We start from the raw sequence: 20,254 nt of genomic DNA, 5'->3' as shown, positions 1-20,254 counted from the left end.
AACAGGTAAGGAAGGCTCTGTCTTGATGCTCTGGTACTGGGGGAGTCCTGTCCCATTCTAAGTCCATCACTTGTTTTCAAGGTCCAAGTCCATCTCACGGGAAGAATTTGTGCCACAGCCAATCGGAGATGCAGAATGTGATGTGGTTTCACTGTGAACATTGAAGACTTATGCTTTGAGGCTTCTTTAAAACTTAACTCCCTATCTATGCAGACAACAGATCTGCCCTTCTAGCGGCAAGTGACCTGCAGATCTTCCAGGTGCTTGCATCCTGGGCTTGACTTTCTGCCTCTTCACCGTGTCCCATTTGCAGTGATCTGTTCATGTGACTTAGCCCCAGAGCCATCCCTGGAGCAGCTGGTTTTCAGAGTTAACAGCCTTCTGATTTCTTGAATATGAAGAAAATAAAGATGACTGAGTTCAAATAATTCCTCCTCTGAATTGTTTCAGCCATAGAACAAGTTCTGGGGTGAAGTTATTCTCGGGATTACAGAATTTAAAATAGCTGTATTGGGTGTACGTGGCAAGGTGTTGGCAGTGGAGGGCTGTAGGGGTGGCTTCTGTGACAAGAGGCCAGCAGCTGCCCCCATGTTGGACACAGCCAGCCCCAACGGACCCACCACAGGGCATGGCTGAGCCCATCAGCCAAGCTGGTGGCACCTCTGGAAAGTGTATGAGAGAAAGAGTACAAAATGCTGCACAGCACCTGTGAGAGAAGAGTGAGAATATGTGAGAAACGGCCTTGCAGACACCAAGGTCAGTGAGGAAGGAGGGGGAGGAGGTGCTCCAGGCGCCGGAGCGGAGATTCCCCTGCAGCCCGTGGTGAAGACCAAGGTGAGGCAGGCTGTCCCCCTGCAGCCCATGGAGGTCCACGGTGGAGCAGATATCCACCTGCAGCCCGTGGAGGACCCCACGTCGCAGCAGGTGGACGTGCCCTGAGGGAAGCTGCAGCCCATGGAGAGCCCATGCTGGAGCAGGCTCCTGGCAGGAACTATGGCCTGTGGCGAGGAGCCCACGCTGGAGCACGTTTTCTGGCAGGAACTGCAGCCCATGGGAGACCTGCACTGGAGCAGCCTGTTCTTGAAGGACTGCAGCCCATGGAAAGGACCTGCGCTGGAGCAGTTTGTGAAGATCTGTATCGCGTACAAGTGACTCTGCTGGAGCAGGGGAAAAGTGTGAGGAGGAAGGAGCAGCAGAGATGGAGTGTTACAAACTGATCACAACCCCCATTCCCCAGCTCCCTGCGCTGCTTGGGGAGGGGTGGAGGAGGTAGAAGATCCAGGAGTGAAGTTGAGCCTGGGAAGAGGGGGGCGGGAGGAAGGTATTTTTGGTTTTGTCTTTGTTTGTCGCCATCCTACTCTATTTTTAATTGGCAATAAATTTTTCCCATGTCAAATCTGTCTTGCCTGTGACAGTAATTGGTGAGCAAACTCACTGTCTTTATCTCAACTGATGAACTTTCTCATTATACTTTCTCCCCCTGTTCTGTTGAGGAGCGGGACTGAGAGAGCAGCTGGGTGAGCATCTGGCAGCCAGGCAAAGTTAACCCACCACAACAGCATAAGGATTTATTCTACTCAACAACCTTGTTGTGTATGATTTTTTTTTTTTTCCCCTGGCTAGGATAATTTTGTATTGAATTGAAAATGATGTGATTATATGAAAAAGTTCATGAGGCAGAGAGACTAGGAGGTAATACTTGAGTCTTTGATATCTTTCATTCTCCCAAGTTAAACATCATTTCAGAGCTCTAAAATATAGTCATTATTTTCTTAACCCAAGTTCAATCAAAGGAACAGGTCTTCTTTTCCTAGGCTTTTTCTTTTTGTAGTGGAGCTTTCAACCTATGCCAATTTTCTGCTAATGTTTCTTTCTCAGTGCAAAAAACACACCATGTTTTAACTGTCTTAGCTCCTAATTATTTCTCTGTTTCTAATGGTTTTAAAATTAGAGAGCATGAGACTAAAGGCTAGGGGTTGTTATGTATTCTGGGTATGTCTGTGCAAGGGGAAGGTCTTGGGGATTTTATAGTGGTTAGATAAAGCATGTACAATATAAATGCCAGTGAATCCCAGCCTTAAAATAACATTCCCTTTATGCAAACAGCAAAACCAGAGATTTCTTATGAAAATGAGCATGCTAGACAGAAAACTCTCTCTGGAGACTATCTGCAAACCCCTGAGACAAGTGACTGCAGTGGGGTCAATGTACTCTGCCAAAACTCCTATTAGGAGTTCCTACTAGCAGCTGTAACATAGCTGCATTGGCAGCTTGCTTATTTGCAGAAAAGTATTTTAGCTTTCAGCCCTGTAACACTTACTTCGGCTTGGCTTTTTTTTGCCCGGGACCTGTTCCTTTATTTGCTAATGAAGAAAGGTATACAGTGGGAAACTGGAATGGGGGCAATACAAAACAAGGCTGAGTACTCAAAGCATGCTCTGCCTGTGTCGGTCTTACACATTATGAATCTGTAATGAACATAATCTAATGAAACAATAGGTCATTTCAAGTATCTCTTTTAAAGGTAAAGCTGAAAAAATGTTATTAGGCTGAAATGATGCCATTATACATGACAAACTTTTTAGTAGTGTCATCTCCCCTTCTATAAATAAGAAGAATATAATCCTTTTATTCTTTAAAATATAACTCTTTCCACTCATCAGAACTAATATTGTGAATGATCACCTGAAATCCTTGGATTAATTAAATTATTCAAAGTCAATCTAGCTAATATACAGGCTGCTAATAAGATTGGCAGGAGTAGGTGCAGGCTGTCCTGTTCATGACTGAAGCCTCTTACTCAAGTCTTGCCAGAAGAGGATGTGTTTATATAGCCAAGGCCATTTACTTTTGTATGTGCCTATCAAATTACTTAAACAAAGCAACTGAAACTACCACCAAACTCTGGAGTCCCTCCTTGTGACAGAGTCCTTGTGACAATCAGGCCTCTTTCTTCCCTCAAAAGCTCTGGGAACAAATAGGATCAGTTGGTGGTTGCTAGTGACTGCAGAGGACTAAACTGGATTCTGCAGGAAGTCTCACACAGCCTTACATTTCTCATAAGGCACAGAAATGCAGGATATAATGTTGGATGATTCTGACCCTGAAAGGGATGCACCTAGTTAGAGGTCTCATCACAAAAAAATGTCTACTTAATTACACTAAACTGCCAAAAGGCTAAAGAGTGAAGAGGAAAGAGTGTCTGAACTCAAATGAACTTGAGCATAATTTTATTACAGTATTTTTCCACTGCTGCAGGCACAAATGTTCCTTGTTGCCATGCTGCTGCTGCTGTATTAGATGACTCTGAATTGCTTCCCTGTTGTACCTGTTTGGAAGTCAGAAATGCTACAGCACTGATATTTAGACTATCTAACACTATTTGGCACTTTGATACATACTAGCCAGGATAAAGTTAGATGCAAAGGATGGTTGAATCAGGCTTTTCATGCTGCAAGGAGAAATTCGTATACCTTTGCTATTTTCCCAATGTTCAGCACTGCTATAATTTCAAACTCAGGGAACAACGCGAAGAACGTAGCCCTAGTTGTTGCACTTTTTATAGTAGATTTCTTGCTTAGTTAGAACCTATTAATAGGTTTGAGTATTTCCTGATAAAAGAAAAAATATTCCTTGCAATCTCTCAAATCCAGCTAATTGATAACTCTCCATAATGGCATTCTTTCCTCCTTGCTGTATGTGCTATTGTTTATTTATGCCAAGAATGCATATTAAGCTGGGACCCAGGGGTATGTTCCAAATGTTAGTATAACAATTGTTATCTATAATAATTATTACCTGTTATTTGTAACAATGTGTTGCTTCAAAAAGAGGGGAAGTTCCTTACCTAAACAGTATCTTCTGTACTAAAATGTTTTGGTTAATTGGTAGCTGTTACAGCTCTCACTCCTGGCTTCATGGTGGATCTCTTTCTGCTAAGAATAATAAACTATGTCCCAGCATCTCTCTTATCCAGGGAAAGCAAGATTCCCTTACAGCTAGCCTTTGATGTCTGCAGTATGTTGTTAGGCACTAGACAATTTGAATAACAGTAATAAAATTGTAATTTAAAGAATATATGCACTACTTATTTGGTTAATTTTCCTACTTGAAAAAAAGATAGTTATTTCTTTTGTGTTTGGAGGTTACATAGGGGAAATAGATCCAAGAACAGACATGAAGGAACATTCACAAAGTATTTGTATTACTGCTGACTATGTAATAATGACCCATGTGTTTGGGTCTCCTGATCCCAGCTGAGGAAACAGTGTACCAAATGTGGCAGCTCTAAGGAGTGCTATGAATATCCAATAACTATTTTAGTTGGCAGATGGTGCATGGTAAAATCAAATTTTTTTTGGCTCAGTATTTCTTTGTGCACTGGCCTCTTTTCACAGCTCATTGGTTAATATATTGAGCTGAGACTAAGAAGCTTTCACTTTTTTTCACTGTGTACACTGTGGAAAGTAATTTTACCTGTTTTTTCATCAATAACTCAGATTATAATAACTCTCTCCTGTAAAGCATATTGATACGTACTGTGAAAGTGAATTAAACCCCAACTATTTCATCTAGTTGTATCAATGATTGCTATATATTTAACTCTTTAATCCACTGGTGTGTTTCCTTTATTCCGTGTGTTCCTTCCCTTGATGTCTCCTTTGGGGTCTGATTTTCCGACTGGCTAGTATTCACACACAATGGGATTCTCCAAGGCCAGTTTCTAATCTGACTTCTTCAGAGATTGCATTCCATATAGTTTTGCCCAACCAAAGTTTATCTTGACCAGGTTTGTCACTTCTATTTTTTAATTAGAGTATAATTAAGTACATGGTGTGCTAATGATTAAATTGAACACAGGTCAAACAAGTCCTCATCCAGGTAACAGTCTGCTTTGAGAAAATTTAGTCAGCTTTTGACTTATGGTTTCACTGGACCTACATATGACTTGTCAATGTCAATCGTGTTATACAGGTATGCATTTCCTACAGACCACTTAAGAGTTATGAGTAGATTGAAACCTTGCATTTAATACCTTTTCACTTAAAAATCCAGCATCATGCATATACCGCAAATTACAAGAGACTGCTTATTGCAAATGCTTATTGGATCAAATCCTTTACTACTCAGAACAGTGCCAGCTATGGAAAAGGTACACGAAGCAGAGAGTGAAGAGTATGTTCATTAAAGACCTGGACAGGCTTTCAGAACCTTCTCCTAGTTTAACTTGTATATAGCCTACATTAGCTCTGCCACCAGAGGTGTATGGAATTACACTGCCTTGAGCGTACACTGTATTATATTATATAGGAGTTAGCAAGTCTGAACATTTTTTACTTCCATTTCATTTCTTCTGTGTCTCTTTCTCAGCATGCTGCCCTATATAATTGAAAACATTACTTTATTGATGCAAGCTCTTACTATATTTTTTAAGTTCTCATTTGCTTGTCAAAACCTGGATGTAATTAACTTCAATGTTAATTGAAGCAAAACACAGAAGGGAAGTAGGATCACCTTCACAATGTGAGCACAAAAAACCCGCTGTTTAACATCTTTGTTGGCGACATGGACAGTCGGATTGAGTGCACCCTCAGCAAGTTTGCCGACGACCCCAAGCTGTGTGGTGCAGTCGACACACTGGAGGGAAGGGATGCCAGCCAGAGGGACCTTGACAGGCTTGAGAGGTGGGCCCGTGCGAACCTCATGAAGTTCAACAAGGCCACGTGCAAGGTCCTGCACATGGGTCGGGGCAATCCCAAGCACAAATACAGGCTGGGCAGAGAATGGATTGAGAGCAGCCCTGAGGAGAAGGACATGGGGGTGTTGGTTGACAAGAAGCTCAACGTGACCCAGCAATGTGCGTTTGCAGCCCAGAAAGCCAACCATATCCTGGGCTGCATCAAAAGAAGTGTAACCAGCAGGTCGAGGGAGGTGATTATCCCCCTCTACTCCGCTCTCGTGAGACCCCACCTGGAGTCCTATGTTCAGCTCTGGGGCCCCCAACATAAGGACACAGACCTGTTGGATTGAGTCCAGAGGAGGGCCACAAAGATGATCAGAGGGCTGGAGCACCTCTCCTATGAAGACAGGCTGCGAGAGTTGGGGTTGTTCAGCCTGGAGAAGAGAAGGTTCTGGGGAGACCTTATAGCAGCCTTCCAGTACCTAAAGGCGGCCTACAAGAAAGCCAGAGAGGGACTTTTTACAAGGGCATGTAGTGGAAGGACAAGGAGCAATGGCTTTAAACTGAAAGAGGTTAGATTTAGATTAGATGTAAGGAAGAAGTTCCTCACTGTAAGGGTGGTGAGGCATTGGAACAGGTTGTGCAGAGAGATTGTGGATGCCCCCTCCCTGGAAGTGGTCAAGGCCAGGCTGGATGGGGCTCTGAGCAACCTGGTCTAGCGGAAAGTGTCCCTGCCCATGGCAGGGGGGTTGGAACTAGATAATCTTTAAGGTCCCTTCCAACTCAAACCATTCTATGATTCTATGGTTTTATGAAATAAACTGGAAGTCTTGCTTTTAGATTAAAAGAACTAAATACTGGCACAATAAAATAATATAGTAAATTCAATAATAAAAAGCTTGTTGTCTAGCAAAATCAGAAATACAATATTTTGTGGTGGGAAGTTTTTATCTCAGTGATTTTACCCTGGAATTCCCCAGAGGCTTCCACTGGACGAGCACTGTTTACAAGCTTTCTGACAGTGTCATCTCAGAGGTAATACACTCCCTTGAGAAAGGGCCATAGGTTCTGTATAAAAAGCTCCATTATTATCAGTCCAAGTGGAGAGTAGGGAATGGAATAAATCACAATAGTGTTAACACCTCTAATGAGAATAGTCCTAGAAAACATTTGTAGCCAAAACAGGCTCTAACCTCGTTGGTATAAATCATAAAGTGAAACTTTTTGTATTGGTCCATGCTGGTGTCATAGAGAACTGTCTTTGTAGTCAAATCAAAGGCAGGTGCAAGGTAAGACTTTCTGTGATATGCAGCATTTTCAGTGTATCTGTGATGTCCTGCCAGAGTTGATCACCTTAAGCTTCCCAAGGAAGGTATCTGGTTTCTCATGCTTAGTAGCTGTTCCTTAAATAGTTTCAAGAATGTTAATATCACTGTCATTGAGACATGATCTGGAGCACATCAGCCAATAATTTACAATTGTCTTTATAAACTAGTATGTGTGCATGTGCCTGCCTTCTGTATAGACAGGGTGTGGCTCAAGCCATACAGTCTTCTGCACGTTTTAAACTTTTATCCTGTCTTCCGTTGTTTGTATGCTTAGGGAAGGGGGAAGCATACCCAAACTAAAACTACTTACAGAAGGTAGTACAGTTATCTTCTCATATACAAGGTCATGCTTTTTACCAGCTACAGGAATTACCAGAGGTAAAAAATGGCAGTTGCTTTGCATGCAGACAGGCTTTCAGCAAGTTACACATACCTATACTCCCTGTCAGCTTGTTTTCTTGTTACGTTTGCCAACAAGGTTAGTACGGACAACTGTAAACTCAAACCTTGTGCACCTTGTACACCCAGCTCTTTCTCCCTATGGAGTTGTAGGTAGCTGGGAACTTTTCCCTGTATGCCCAGAGGCTGGGAAGACACTCTCAATATGTCCTTTTCTCATGGAATAATACCGTATCTGGCTAGCCAGCTTTCTAACCTGTAGAGGTGGGATGTTTGCAAGTTCCTTGGGTCATTGCTTCAGTTCATAATATCTGAAAAAATATGCTTTCACTGGTTGAAGGAGAATTGGTAGGAATATCAATAATGAACCTATGGTAGCTTGAACTTATATGGAAACTTTTTTCCCTTTTCCTGTGACTCTACAGGCTCCAAAGGCTCCGACTCCATCCTGTTTCACAAGTGGTCTCACAAAGGCAGACAGTATGGCAAATCAAAGGCTCGGGTGAGCTGAACTTCCCTTCTGTGCTAGTTTGAGAACAGGCAACCTTTCACGGCTCCTTTTGTCTTCTGCTTCTGACATCCGGTGGAAGTCTGAAGGGGGGAACAGCACAAAACAGCATTCAGAACTTGGAGAAAGGATTGATGGGAGATGTGAGAGATGGGAGGATTACACTGTTTTAAATGTCACTTCTGTGTTGGAAGTAGATACTTGGATTTGAAAACAACATAGCTCAACAGTCCACGAAAACTGAGAAATATTGCATTTGAATAAAAAACACTTTTCAAACATCTAAGCAATTCTTTTTTTTTTTCCAGTAAAATATCAGAGTAGTAATTACAAATTAGTCAGATATACTAAGACATAAATAAAAAGGCCTGATTCGTAAAGATTAAACTGCATATAAACAAATCTCTTAGAAAATAACAATAATGGCTGAACTCTTATGCTCTTTTAACAATGTGTGAGCTTTTGCACAAGAAGGAAGCAGTCTTTTAATTAGCAGTATATCTGCACAATAAAAGGAAAAAGGGGTAAGAGAAACGGCAGGTGAATGCATCTCCCAAATCAAACCGATCCTACAACCAGGCAGTTAATTTTGATGAAGCCTACCAAAAGAAAAACATTGCTGTATTACTTCTGTGGTGCTTCTTCGGGCTTTCTCTCACATGATCAAATTTTTAAAATGATGATATCGTGTTTCTTTCACTCAGGACAGAAATTGGCAACAGATAACCAAAAATTTTGGGTCAAGTCAATGGAAGAAAAAAACATTTTGAAAACAACTCAAAAGGAAAGGTATGTGTGTGGGAGGAGACCTGTGCTCAGTTTATTCCTATACAAAATTAAATTTGAATTTTTGCCTTCAAGTATTGCAGTTCTTACAGTGCATGCTATATGGTCAGTACATGGTCAGATGTAGAAATTGGACATAATTTCACTATGAACTTAGTTGCAATTTACCTAATCAAGCACTCGTCATGATTAGCATTAGTTCCATTCTAGCGTTCAGTATTTGAATCATGATATATACTTGTCACAACTCTGTCTTTTCCAAAAGTAAAATTGACAGATTTTTGAGGGGCCGCAGCTTAAAGAAGAGGACCAACCAGACAGGAAAAGCCTAGAACACATTTGGACATACAGTTTTAATGTGAAATGTTTCCATGGTAGCTCCATGATTAGACACTTGAAGTATCCAGTACAAATACTAGAATTTGTTTTGGGGGATATTGATAATTTTTTAAGATAAATTATTTTTTAATTGGGTATTGTGCACTTAATGAAAACGACACAATGTACCAGGTGTAGTTATCACCCTACCATGACCCTTTAATTAAACTGTAATTTAAGTCTCCTACAGCCAAATCATCTTTCATTTCCTTTTTGCAGGTTGCTTTAGGCAGAAAAGAGATTGCATATTTGTAATACGACGCTATTTTTATTAATTTCTAACTCGGTATCAGCTGGAGAAAAAAAGCATTATTCAACCCAAACACATGACAAATGCACTGGAATAAAATGAGAATTCCTCCTCTGCTTGGACAGAGACTAGACAGCCCCTTTTATAACCAGAATTCACATGATTTTCCATGCTAGAAAAAAAATTCAGTGCCGTATGTCCGACAGAAAAAACGTTCAGTGCCAAAGCTGAGCAAGCCATGTGATGAGATCTTCAGGGACGAGAAGGTGGAATCGATGACGAGCTGAAGACGTCTGCCGTTGGTGTGCAGGTGATTACTGCTTAAACTTATTAAAAGTTCAGTACCTTCCGTACGCTTGGTAAATCCTGAAATGCATTTGCTTTCTCAAAAAGGCGATTTGGCACTTAGAAGAACAAGAGAAAAAACACCTCCAGACCAAACCTCTGGTCTTGCGCGGCCGCCTCGTAAGGCCGTAACGTAGGCGCGGGTCAGCAACGAACGGCGCGCCCTTCCCCTCTTGAGAAGCCCGGTGTAGCCGGCTCCAGACACAGCCCGCCCTGCCGGCCCCCCCTGCGGCCACAGCGCCCTGCACCCTGCGCTGCCGCCCGAGGCCGCCACCGCAGCTGCCGCCCCATGGCGGCCAGGCTGCCTGCCGGGGCCGCCATCTTACTCGTGCAGGGTAGGACCTCCAGGCACAACCTGAACCTTCAGAAACCCTCGGGGTCACCGTTCCGCCGCGGCCGCCAGCGCTCCAACCCGCCGGCTGCGGGCTCCCTTATCCGCCCCGCCGCCGGCGGCACCGGCAGGGAGCGCGGCGTGGTCACGCCCTCCTGACGCGGCCATTGGCGATCGCCGCTGTCAGTCAGCGGTGGGCGGACCAGGGCGGTGGCGGGCGGGTATAAAGGCGGCGGCGGGCTGAGGGCGTGGGGTTGTTGTGCGCGGCGTTAGCTGCCGGGGGGTGAGTGGCGCGGCGGGGGCGGGAGGACGGTCCTGGCGTGGGAGTGCCGCGGGGCCGTGCTGGGGGCCGCCTGGGTTCGCAGCCCCGGTGCCACCCTTCGCTCTGCTGCGTCCCGCCGGGGCCGGCCGGTGGCAGCATGGTGGATGTGTTCAGCGGGCGGCTCCTGGTCAGCAAGGACGGCCGCAGCGTGGACCCCGAGGAGGCCCTGCAGAACAAGGTCGTGGGCTTGTACTTCTCCGCCGGCTGGTGCTCGCCGTGCCGCGACTTCACCCCCGTCCTCTGCGACTTCTACACGGAGCTGCTGGAGGAGACCCAGCCCCCCGCCCCCTTCGAGGTCGTCTTCATCTCCTCCGACCACAGCGCCGAGGAGATGGTGGGCTACATGCGCGCCATGCACGGGGACTGGCTGGCCCTGCCCTTCCACGACCCCTACAAGCAGTGAGTACCGCCGGCGGCGACCCCCGGCCCCGCCCGGCCCTTCCCGCGAGGGGCGCCCGGGCCGGGGCTGCGCCCACCTGGCGGGCCGCGGCAGGCGGGGTGGTCTGCCCCCCACCCCCCACCCCGTCAGCGTCTCTGCTGGCGCCCCTCCCCCAAAGTACGGGAGAGGGCAGGAGGTGTGGATGCTTTAACAGCAGTATAACGTAACAACGAAGCCTCTGATACAAAAGCTCCCCGGGACCTCCACCTGCCCCCTTGATCCGCTCACTCCTTGCCTTCGAACGCTCTGAAATCCGGGTTGCAGCGTCTTCTGTTAGGTGAAGCGTGCCGTTCAGCGTCCCGTCAGTCTAGTCCTGCCTTCGTCCTGTCCTCTGAGCAGCGGCTGCTGCTGGCTGGCTGTCCCTGCACTCCCATGGAGGCGTACCACAAACTCACGTTAAACTAACAGCTTAATTTCTTCAGAGAAGTAACTTGGCTTTAGCTTGTTACGTTTGTAAAGAGCGCGATGAAGGAAAACTGGGTTTGCATACTTAATTTAGGATTTAAAAGATATTTGAAGAAGGGTTAATAAAGACCCCAAGTATTAACAAGAGGACATGAATACTGAGTCAAAAACAGACTAATGGCAAATGAGGATCAAGTGATTGTTTTTCAGCACAGTAGTTGTTATTAAGGTTGTTTTGGGTTGTCTATCTTATTAATGCTCTAGAAAAAAGGCAAATGAAAAAGCAACAAAACTCATAGCCAAACAACTTAGAGGAGAGCAGAGCAAACTATGAAGAATTTCAGACAGATACAAGTAAGCTAGGTGAAAAAGAAATGTAGTAACAGCTGGAGTTTAACTGTGGCAAATGCACATGGTAACTGGGATGTAAAATTCTTGTGATGATAGGTTTCTAAAGGGGCATTCCTGTAGGCAGCTTGCTCAGCAAAACAACAAAAGGAAAGGATGCGACCATGTGTAAGTAACAGGGTGAAGGATAGTACCAAGAACTGGTTTGATGACCTAAGTCAAGGGTGTAGACTCATTTGGATGACTGTCAGAAATATGGTTTAGCTCATATCAGTATAGATTGGGATTATGGGGAACCTATAGATGGGTAAGATGTTTAGGGCCACTGACATGCCGATAACTGGAGACTTAAAATACGTGCAAATACTGGTAAAGGGATTTTTTTCCCTTTAAATAATGTGTAAGTAGGTTGTGGAAAATACTGTTACAGATGTCATCAAAGTCAAGGAGCTAGTGTGACTTGTAAACATAGACACTGTAATTAAACTCACAACAAGATTTGTTCTTCTAACAAAGAACTCTTCTGCTGCTTCTAGTAACTTCTAGCATTCGTTTAGCTCTAGATCCAACCCTATGTGCTACCCGGGATAGAGCCATGTAACACCGTAGCTACTCACTCAACACAGAGCAGGTTTACTAATCTTGTTTTGTCAGCGCACTTCAACAACCTCAAGAGCAAACAACCTGAAGCCAGGAACTGTTTCATCCTTCCTTGGCTCATTCCTGGATGTCAGCAGGCAATTAATGTTAGGCCTTTTTAACGACAGTTTCCATTGACTTAAAAATAGATTGAAATAGCAGTGCTGTTTTCCATAGTTGTCCGAAGGCTCCCCAGGCAGTAATTGTATTTGGTAACTACTAATCCTAATAGAATTCAGGCAAATTTCCTGACGGAAATGTAGCACTTGAAGTTACTGCATCCAGCAAGCTGTTCGGCATAGACCATGGGAATGCGCTTACAGCTTCAGCCTCTGTGGATTAGGGGTCTATTTCTGACTCTGCTCTTGCCCAAGTCATGTGGAATGGAGGTGCAGAGATAGTTTAATTGGCTTGTCTGTGGCAGTCCATAACGCCCTTCAAAATCCTGTAGAGAAACATGGCTTGTCCTGTCACAGACAGCTGTGAGATCATAATGTTTGAAGTGGCTTACTGAAGAACAAAGTGCAGAGGGGTATGAAAAGGCAATGGTTTTGAAGTGTTTCTTGCATATAACAATAAAGGGCTGTGAGTAGATGTTCAAGGTGCTTAGGTTAAATTAACTGGTAGTTTGGCTTCAGGGATACTGGTGAATCATTGTAGACTTAGAGCAGATGGATGTGTGTTCACTAAACCAAACTATAATTCTGGCTAGATACTAGTTCTAAGTAAGAATATAATTTTAAAATTAAATTATATTTAAAATATAAATTTAAAATTTAAAATAACACCAATTAATAATTTGATTATTAATATTTATTAATATGCACATATTTGTTAACATTTATTATTCATTAATATTTTTAAAGTTCCACTGTAAATAGTTCAAATTGGTTGCTCTTGTGGACTATGTAAAGAAGGCGTTTCAGTATCTCCAGTGAAGTTAAAATGTTCTGGCTGGTGACTTCAGTGTTTAGGATACATAATTGCTGCATAGACTGAAGTCTGTTCTAGGCACAATAAAGCCAATTTTAAATTTGCCATCTAAAACACCTTTCACAAACGGAAGTATGGAGTTTCTTGGGGATGAATTTTGTCTTGTTGAGAAATAGCCTGCATTCATACTTGTGGTTTATGAAGTGTAATGCCTTGCTCATACCTGTAGAGAAGCAAAATTGAATTCAGAGCAGGATCTCAAGGCTCTTCCATGCTGTCAGTCCTGACTGTTTCCCTGAGGTGGGACTGCACGTTTACTACTTCATATAGTCTGTGGCATGACTAACAGGAAATACTGCTCCTGATGCCTTGACTGGAGCTTTAATGTTGGATTTTTGCTGCCTGAGGCACAGGCTTTTGATCTTTGCAGGGGGGTGTGAAGACGATCTAGCAGGAAGTGAGCACTAGGAGGAGAAAGGTAATAGTAGAGAGGAAGAGCAGGAGTAGGACAGAACATATCAACAACAAATGCTAGTAAATGGGGACTGATGTTCTAATTATACACAAAGACATACTGCTGTGTTTATACTGAGCCCTGCTGTGGAAGGCGTCATTCTCTGTGTGGGTGCCCAGCGCATGCTAGTAGTTCTTGCAGGCTGCCAGATGGACAGGTATTTACTGAGTCTGTGTCCTGTACACCTCAGTGAAAATTAGAATCCCAAAGAATTCCTGAAAAAGGAAAATAAAAAGAGTATGCTTACATTTTTATATTAGGAAGCTTTAGGTATGAGGGTGGATTGGCACCTACAGGAATATGGGGGGGCTAAAAAAGGAAGGCAGAAGGAGCAGAGTGAAAGCATCTGAGCAGTTAAGAGCTCTTGCCTGTTCTTAGTCTTTTGAGACTGCTATCGCAAAACCTCAACAGACACTTTCAAATTGAGTCCCGTCCATATGATGTGCTTGTTTATGTGACTAACACTTAACAATGCGGAAGGTTCACAGCTAAAAGAAAATAGACATACAGCTGTGTATTACAGGGTATACTGCTAGAAGCAGATTAGCAAGGTGTCCGTCAGCTTTCAAGTGAAAGTTGTTCAAATATTGTCAGATATCACATTACACAAGTGTATAAAATGTACCATTTATGTTCCCAATGTGATGTTAACTTTGCCCCGTGTTGTCTACATCTCAAAAACCCTCTTGTGCATAGATCTTAAACCCTTATATAAAAACACTCACCTATGTTGTGATTCAGCCCTGGTAGGCAGCCAAGCCCCACCCAATGCTGGGTCACTCTGTGCCCCAGTGGGATAGGGGAGAGAATCTGAAGGGTAAAAGTGAGAAAACTTGTGGGTTGAGATAAAGACAGTTTAATAGATAAAGGTGAACACACAAGCAAAGCAAGATACAGAATTCATTCACCACTTCCCATCAGCAGGCACGTTTAGCAATTTCCAGGATAGCAGGGCTTCATCATGTATAACGGTTGCTTGGGAAGACAAATGCCCGAACTCTGAACATTGGTCCCTTCCTCCTCCTTTCTTCAACTTTTATTGCTGAGCATGATGTCATATGGTATGGAATATCCCTTTGGTCAGTTGAGGTCAGCTGTCCCAGCTGTGTTCTCTCCCACCTTCTTGTGCACCCCCACCCTACTCACTGGCAGGGCAGCATGAGAAACAGAAAAGGCCCTGGTGCTGTGTAAGCGCTGTTCAGCAATAGCTAAAACATTGGTGTGTTATCAATGCTTTTTTGGTAACAAATCTAAAACCCAGCACCATGGAAGCTGCTATGAAGAAAATTAGCTCCATCCCAGCCAATGCCAGTACTACCTAGTAATATAAAATCTGTGCTCTCAGAAACTTTCATCCAGCCTTCTCATAAGAATCAAAAGACCTAACAATTGCAATGACTTCCAGTTTGCCTGAATCTTATTTTCATCTTTTTGGTATTTCATATGCAAATGAAGGTTGCCCTCTCATGTTCTAACCTGCATGGCCAAGGTCTGATCTCTCAAAGGATTTGGCTAAAAGATTCCCTGTGGCTGTACAAAGGTTACTCATGCTTCACTCTGGTTTCATGCAAGCAACCTTCACCCCAGAAGCTGTGTAAACAAGATGTGGTGCTGGAGTGGATAAGCTATATATGCATTCCCTTAGGAAAGCAAAGTGTTAGTTGCCAGTCTCCATAGCAAATTACCTTCAGTTTCCTACTGTTCTGTCTCTGATTGCTACAATTGTTAGGCATCTCAAGCTATTTTATTGTCCACTTAACTAGTAAAATGCATCTTCCACCCATCTTGTTTGTCATACAAGTGGTATGAGGTGATAGTCTTTTACGTGTTTTCTACATGAACTTGCTTTGGAATGTTTTTTCTCCCATTTTAGCAGACTTTGGAAAGGTCTATGGGGATTCTTGGTTGCTTGCTTATATTTCAGAATTCACTAAGAAAGCAAATGTGTTGCTAGACCATACTATTGCTGCTTCTGTAATACTTCCTGCATTATTGCTCAGCCAATGTAATGGCAGAGCAGTATCCTTCACCTGTTGATTTTTCTTCTCTTAAGGAAAAATACAGAAGGAAAGGTGTGTTTCAGGAATGCCTTGTATGGGCCAGTATTTCACTTAAGTCTTATTTTCTGTATTTTTAAGACTCCTCCTCTTTTCCAGGAAATCATAGGGAATGTCTATATATGAATGTCTTGTATTTTTTAACAATGTCTACAAGTATCTTTTTCTACTCAATCAAAATTCTTTGGCATTTGAACCTCACACAGCAGATGTTCTTGCTTGTAGTGATACCGCTCAGGCACTACATTTCCACTTAGTGTTTAAGTTTTGTTTTGAGAGTGATGTTATTCATATTTTCAAAGTTGGCTATTCCATTATTGCTTGTTGTATCTCTGTCCTCTGGTTCTTCTAAAGGTGTTTAATTTCTGCTCGCTTTGATATAAGGCAATGCAGGGAAGTAATTTTCCATACAACAGATTACATTTGTTTTGGGGAGGGTTGTTACTTTTAGCTGATCTGTTGCAGTTCACTTAACCTGTTTCATTACTCTTTCGGAAACATGTGACCTCTTCCTCAAAACTGATTACATTTTTCTGGGATTTCTTTTAGACTGCACAACTTGCATCTTAGGTGTAGATTTTATGTTCCTCACTTCTCATCTTAGATACAAGCATGTCTGTCACCATAGCTTGCATTCCTACCACTAGAACTGTGGAATATCACTTGTGAGGACAATGTGCTAAAGATGTTTTCTTTAACTTCTGCCTTCCAAAATGAAGATTACGAATGCATTAGCATCTATATTGTTTCATTCATGGCTCTCTAATGTGAACATCTAGTATGATGAATAGACGTGCTGCGGATAATCTATGAATAGAGTGACACGGTAGGAGGTAGGTAATAGTTTTCCTACCTTTTAGCTTAGTTTGAAAAGGGCAGGGAAACATCCTGGTGTGGTTCTGACTTTATGACCATCAGTCTAAACTAATTTCTTTGCCTGCTTTTTTGTATTCAACAAATGGTTTCCCTTCTTCTTTGGACATTTAGTGTTAATGAAAGTAGTGTTTTTGCTATTGCCAAGTATTTGGAAAGAATTTGGTTTTGCAGTGTCCTGGTAAACATGGCAGGAAACTTCAGACATTCTTTATCTGCTTTTCTTTCTGAGTTGTAGCTGGGGCAGTGAACTGGTTCTGGAGTTCATGGAAACACTTGAGGCTCCTCCTGTTGAGCAGCACTCTCAACAACTAACTCCGATTTTATCTGATGTCCCTTGAGATGTTTAATGAGCTCAGAGTTCATTGACTGTCTTTTTATTACCTCTTTTGTGAATTAATAAAATTCATGTCAATGCTAGTGATTAAGTCTGTGTCTCAAAATTGGTTTTTTGGCTTATTTGTGTCTTGAATTTTACTTTTTTGTTTGCACTGAAACATCACCCTTACAAGTGAGGTGAATTTCTTGTATAGAAGATACTATCTTTCTATAAAGATACATCCATGTGCCTTGCTCTTTTCTTTATTTGTCCTGTGACAAACTGTGTCATAGCTGTTAAACTGTTTTCCTTGGAAATGTTTTTCATCTTGCCATTTCTGTTGCCTGTGTCATGCTCAACTGAAGTGGCTTACTATGCGGTATTCTTTGATTCTCTCTCCTGTTTTTGCATATTCCTTTTGTTTGCATCTTACTCATGTCTTTCATCTATATAAACAGTGAATTCTGTTTCACTACTGCATGTGGCTGATAGCCTGCTATTTGTGCACTTTCATCTCTGTGGTGTGTTATTAGTAGTCATGCCTTGTTGTTTATCGTGTGCCAGTGTCAGCAAGTATTTTTGTTTCTCTTTGGATGTTTTGTGTCCTCTAGGTTTTTCCCTCCCAAATGTTATTTTTATTTCCAGTATTAATAATCCATTTATTAATTTTCTGTGTATCTTGAGTATGCTCCCATTAAATTTCCATACTTCAGAAGTTTTTTAGTACTACTTTTTCCTGGGTTACCTACTCATCAATTGTTTGAATAGATCCTGATTTCATTCATGGAGCATCACTGTTTGTGTGGTTTTTTAATTTTTTAACTATTTTAACTATATTTTGTTATAAAACAGTAGGCTATATTAGACTGAGTTATTTGTAATCTGTCTGGATTTTTCCATCTCCTGACAGAGAGAAATGGCCACTATCATCTGTGTGATGAACAGAGGAGGAGTTGAAATTTTATTCTTGGACAACTTAAATGGGCAGCCCTTATTCCAAATCTTTCGACTGCTTACATTTCTGTATGTAGAAGGCCTGTTTCACTGAGGGAGTTTAAGGCATTTCTGCAGTCTCTTCTCTTTACACTAAAGGATTATGCATCATGCTTTAATGGAGATTATAGGAAGTAGCTCTATGGGATTGGCACACTTGAACACCTTTGTATAGGAAGAAATGTCTAATGTTAATTTAAGTGAGATCCTCCTCCTATCCAGTAAAAAGGGACCAGAAGACGTCTGTTTCTGGCTAGTAAAAACAAGGTGGAAGGGCATGTCACACTTCCCTTCCATGGACCTCTTTATAGTCTCTGATAGGCAGTCTCTGCTCCTGTGGAGATTACAGGCAGCAGTGAAGAGCAGTTACAGGAAGGGTCCTGCAACTCTCTGAACTCCCTGAGCTATGTTTCACCATGTAGACTCCCAGCTGCAGCCCTGTTCATCTCCCTGTACTACCCAGTGCTCTGCCTCAAGCTCTGAGAAAGCCCAGGCACTCATCACTACTGCTCTCCCATGCATCCTGACCAGAGTACCCTTCATGAGAGACTAGGAGTTTTCTTAAAATGCTCCCTAATGGTGTGTTTTATTTTTAATTTTTTCCCCTCAGTGATCTGAAGAAGAAATACAACATAACAGCAATTCCTAAACTGGTGATTGTGAAACAAACTGGAGAAGTCATTACTGACAAGGGAAGAAAACAGATCAGAGACAAAGGGCTATCCTGTTTTCGGAACTGGCTTGAGGGTGCAGATATCTTTCAGAATTTTTCTAGCTAAAAAGTTGGCAGATGAAAGCAAGACAGGGCATCATGGAAAACTTTGTAGAGCTCTGAAAAGATTGTTGCCTTCTTCAGAACAAGAAGGGTAAGGCTTATTTTGTCTTTGCTTGTAAACAAATTTTGTTTTCAACTTGCAGATTAGCTATTCCAGTAAGTCATAAAATGCAATTATTGTTTTATTTGTATTATTCTATCTACTATATTCAGTATGAACCAAAGCATTCCTGATAATACTGAAGAACTTCAGGAGGTCAGGCTGTTTTAGACAGTAATAATGGAGCACTGAAATCTATGCAAACACTTATTTTGCAAAATCTGTACAGTAAAAATTATATGTATGCACAAACCTATTTTTCTTGATGACAGTTTTTTCTGGCGATTAGCACATTTTATTAAGAAAAGGAAATTGTTTGCTTTAATAAATAACTATTTATGGAGTGTATGTGTCTAATGTGTCTTCCTTATCTATCTTAACAAGTTAATCAGAAAATGTCATGATTTTTAAATAGGACACATTTGTTTGTACTGAAGAACTAATTCTGTTTTTATTTTACTTTGTATTGGATTTACTTAAGTTCTGAGTTTTCCTTACCCCTGGATTTTTAAACTTGGCACTGCAAGCTAAGTTGTTATCTCCCAAGTTAACGTTAGGTCAAGTCTAAGAAGAAAGCATTTTCCGTCTCCTCCTTTTACCAAAGTGTATAGAAGCAAACGTCAAAAATGATACCAGCTCTCTATGACGAGTGCTCATGTTGCATCTAACGTGCAGCCTGGTCTGTCTGTATTCTGCACCAGTTGTTGCATTCAGATTTGATAGCCAGTCTTCATGATTGGGGTCCCAGGCCAAACATCAATGCAATTGGTGAGCTAAGGAAACACCTCCTATGCAAGCCAAGAGTTTGTTGATTAGAATTTAAAGACGTTAACAGAATTATTTTAGTCTGGTTACTAGTGCATTATTAACACTTCAAGTCCAGATTACTCAGTTACTACAAGTCATTCCCAATAAAGATACAGTTAAAACTGATACACTTCAACTTTTCAGTTCTCTTGCTATGTTCACCCTTCCTCTTGGTTCTAATGTTAATGGTGTTTTCCTGAACATGACAACTTGCCTCCAACTGGACTGTGTGCTGCTGATCACAACCCTCTGGGCCTGGCTCTTCAGCCAGGTGGGAGTGGCATTTGTTCTCTTCAAGCCTCTGGAACCTCTTGCAATGGACATGACCTCACAATGACATCAGCCAGCTCGCTCAGCACTCGTGGGTGCAACCCATCAGGCCCCATGGACTTATGTGTGTCCAAGTTGGTTAAGTACTCCCTACTCTAGTGGTCCTCTTCTGAGTGTAAGTCTTCCTTGCTCCAGACTTTCCCTCTAGTCTCAGGGGTTGCAGATGCCAGAAGGTTGATCTTACAATATATGCTACAGGAGCACTTGTGTTGGTCTGCCTGCTAATCGTGGCCGTAGGCTCTTGACTGGCTGCTGAGCAGTCCCAAGGCAGAGCTCCGTGCGCTCCAGCTGCTCTGCTCTCTCACATGAAGTGTGATACCCCCTCTGTGCCTTCACAGCCCGTGCTTGCTAAAAAGCCTGACCATCCATTGTGGCACTCCAGTCATGTGAGCTGT

At 42.5% G+C, this 20,254-nt stretch overlaps 1 protein-coding gene across 1 annotated transcript; it reads left to right on the top strand.

Moving 5' to 3' along the window:
- The first annotated feature begins 10,394 nt into the window (after positions 1-10,394).
- On the top strand, positions 10,395-19,056 carry NXNL2 (nucleoredoxin like 2). Its single transcript, XM_050913185.1, has 2 exons — positions 10,395-10,726; positions 18,458-19,056. Exons 1-2 carry the CDS (start codon positions 10,425-10,427, stop codon positions 18,624-18,626), a joined length of 471 nt encoding a protein of 156 aa, XP_050769142.1. The 5' UTR covers positions 10,395-10,424; the 3' UTR covers positions 18,627-19,056.
- The last annotated feature ends 1,198 nt before the right edge of the window (positions 19,057-20,254 follow it).

Source organism: Gymnogyps californianus, chromosome Z (assembly GCF_018139145.2).
Source record: "Gymnogyps californianus isolate 813 chromosome Z, ASM1813914v2, whole genome shotgun sequence".
NCBI classification, from domain to species: domain Eukaryota; kingdom Metazoa; phylum Chordata; class Aves; order Accipitriformes; family Cathartidae; genus Gymnogyps; species Gymnogyps californianus.
The sequence above is the reverse complement of the archived record's forward strand: the minus strand, read 5'-3'. Positions and strand labels throughout refer to the sequence as shown.

Bases quoted from the DNA above. Each gene is read 5' to 3' on its own strand.
- NXNL2 (XM_050913185.1), top strand. From the start codon at position 10,425: ATGGTGGATGTGTTCAGCGGGCGGCTCCTGGTCAGCAAGGACGGCCGC. The intron at 10,727-18,457 runs GTGAGTACCGCC...TTTTCCCCTCAG, and splicing joins TTCCACGACCCCTACAAGCA to TGATCTGAAGAAGAAATACA.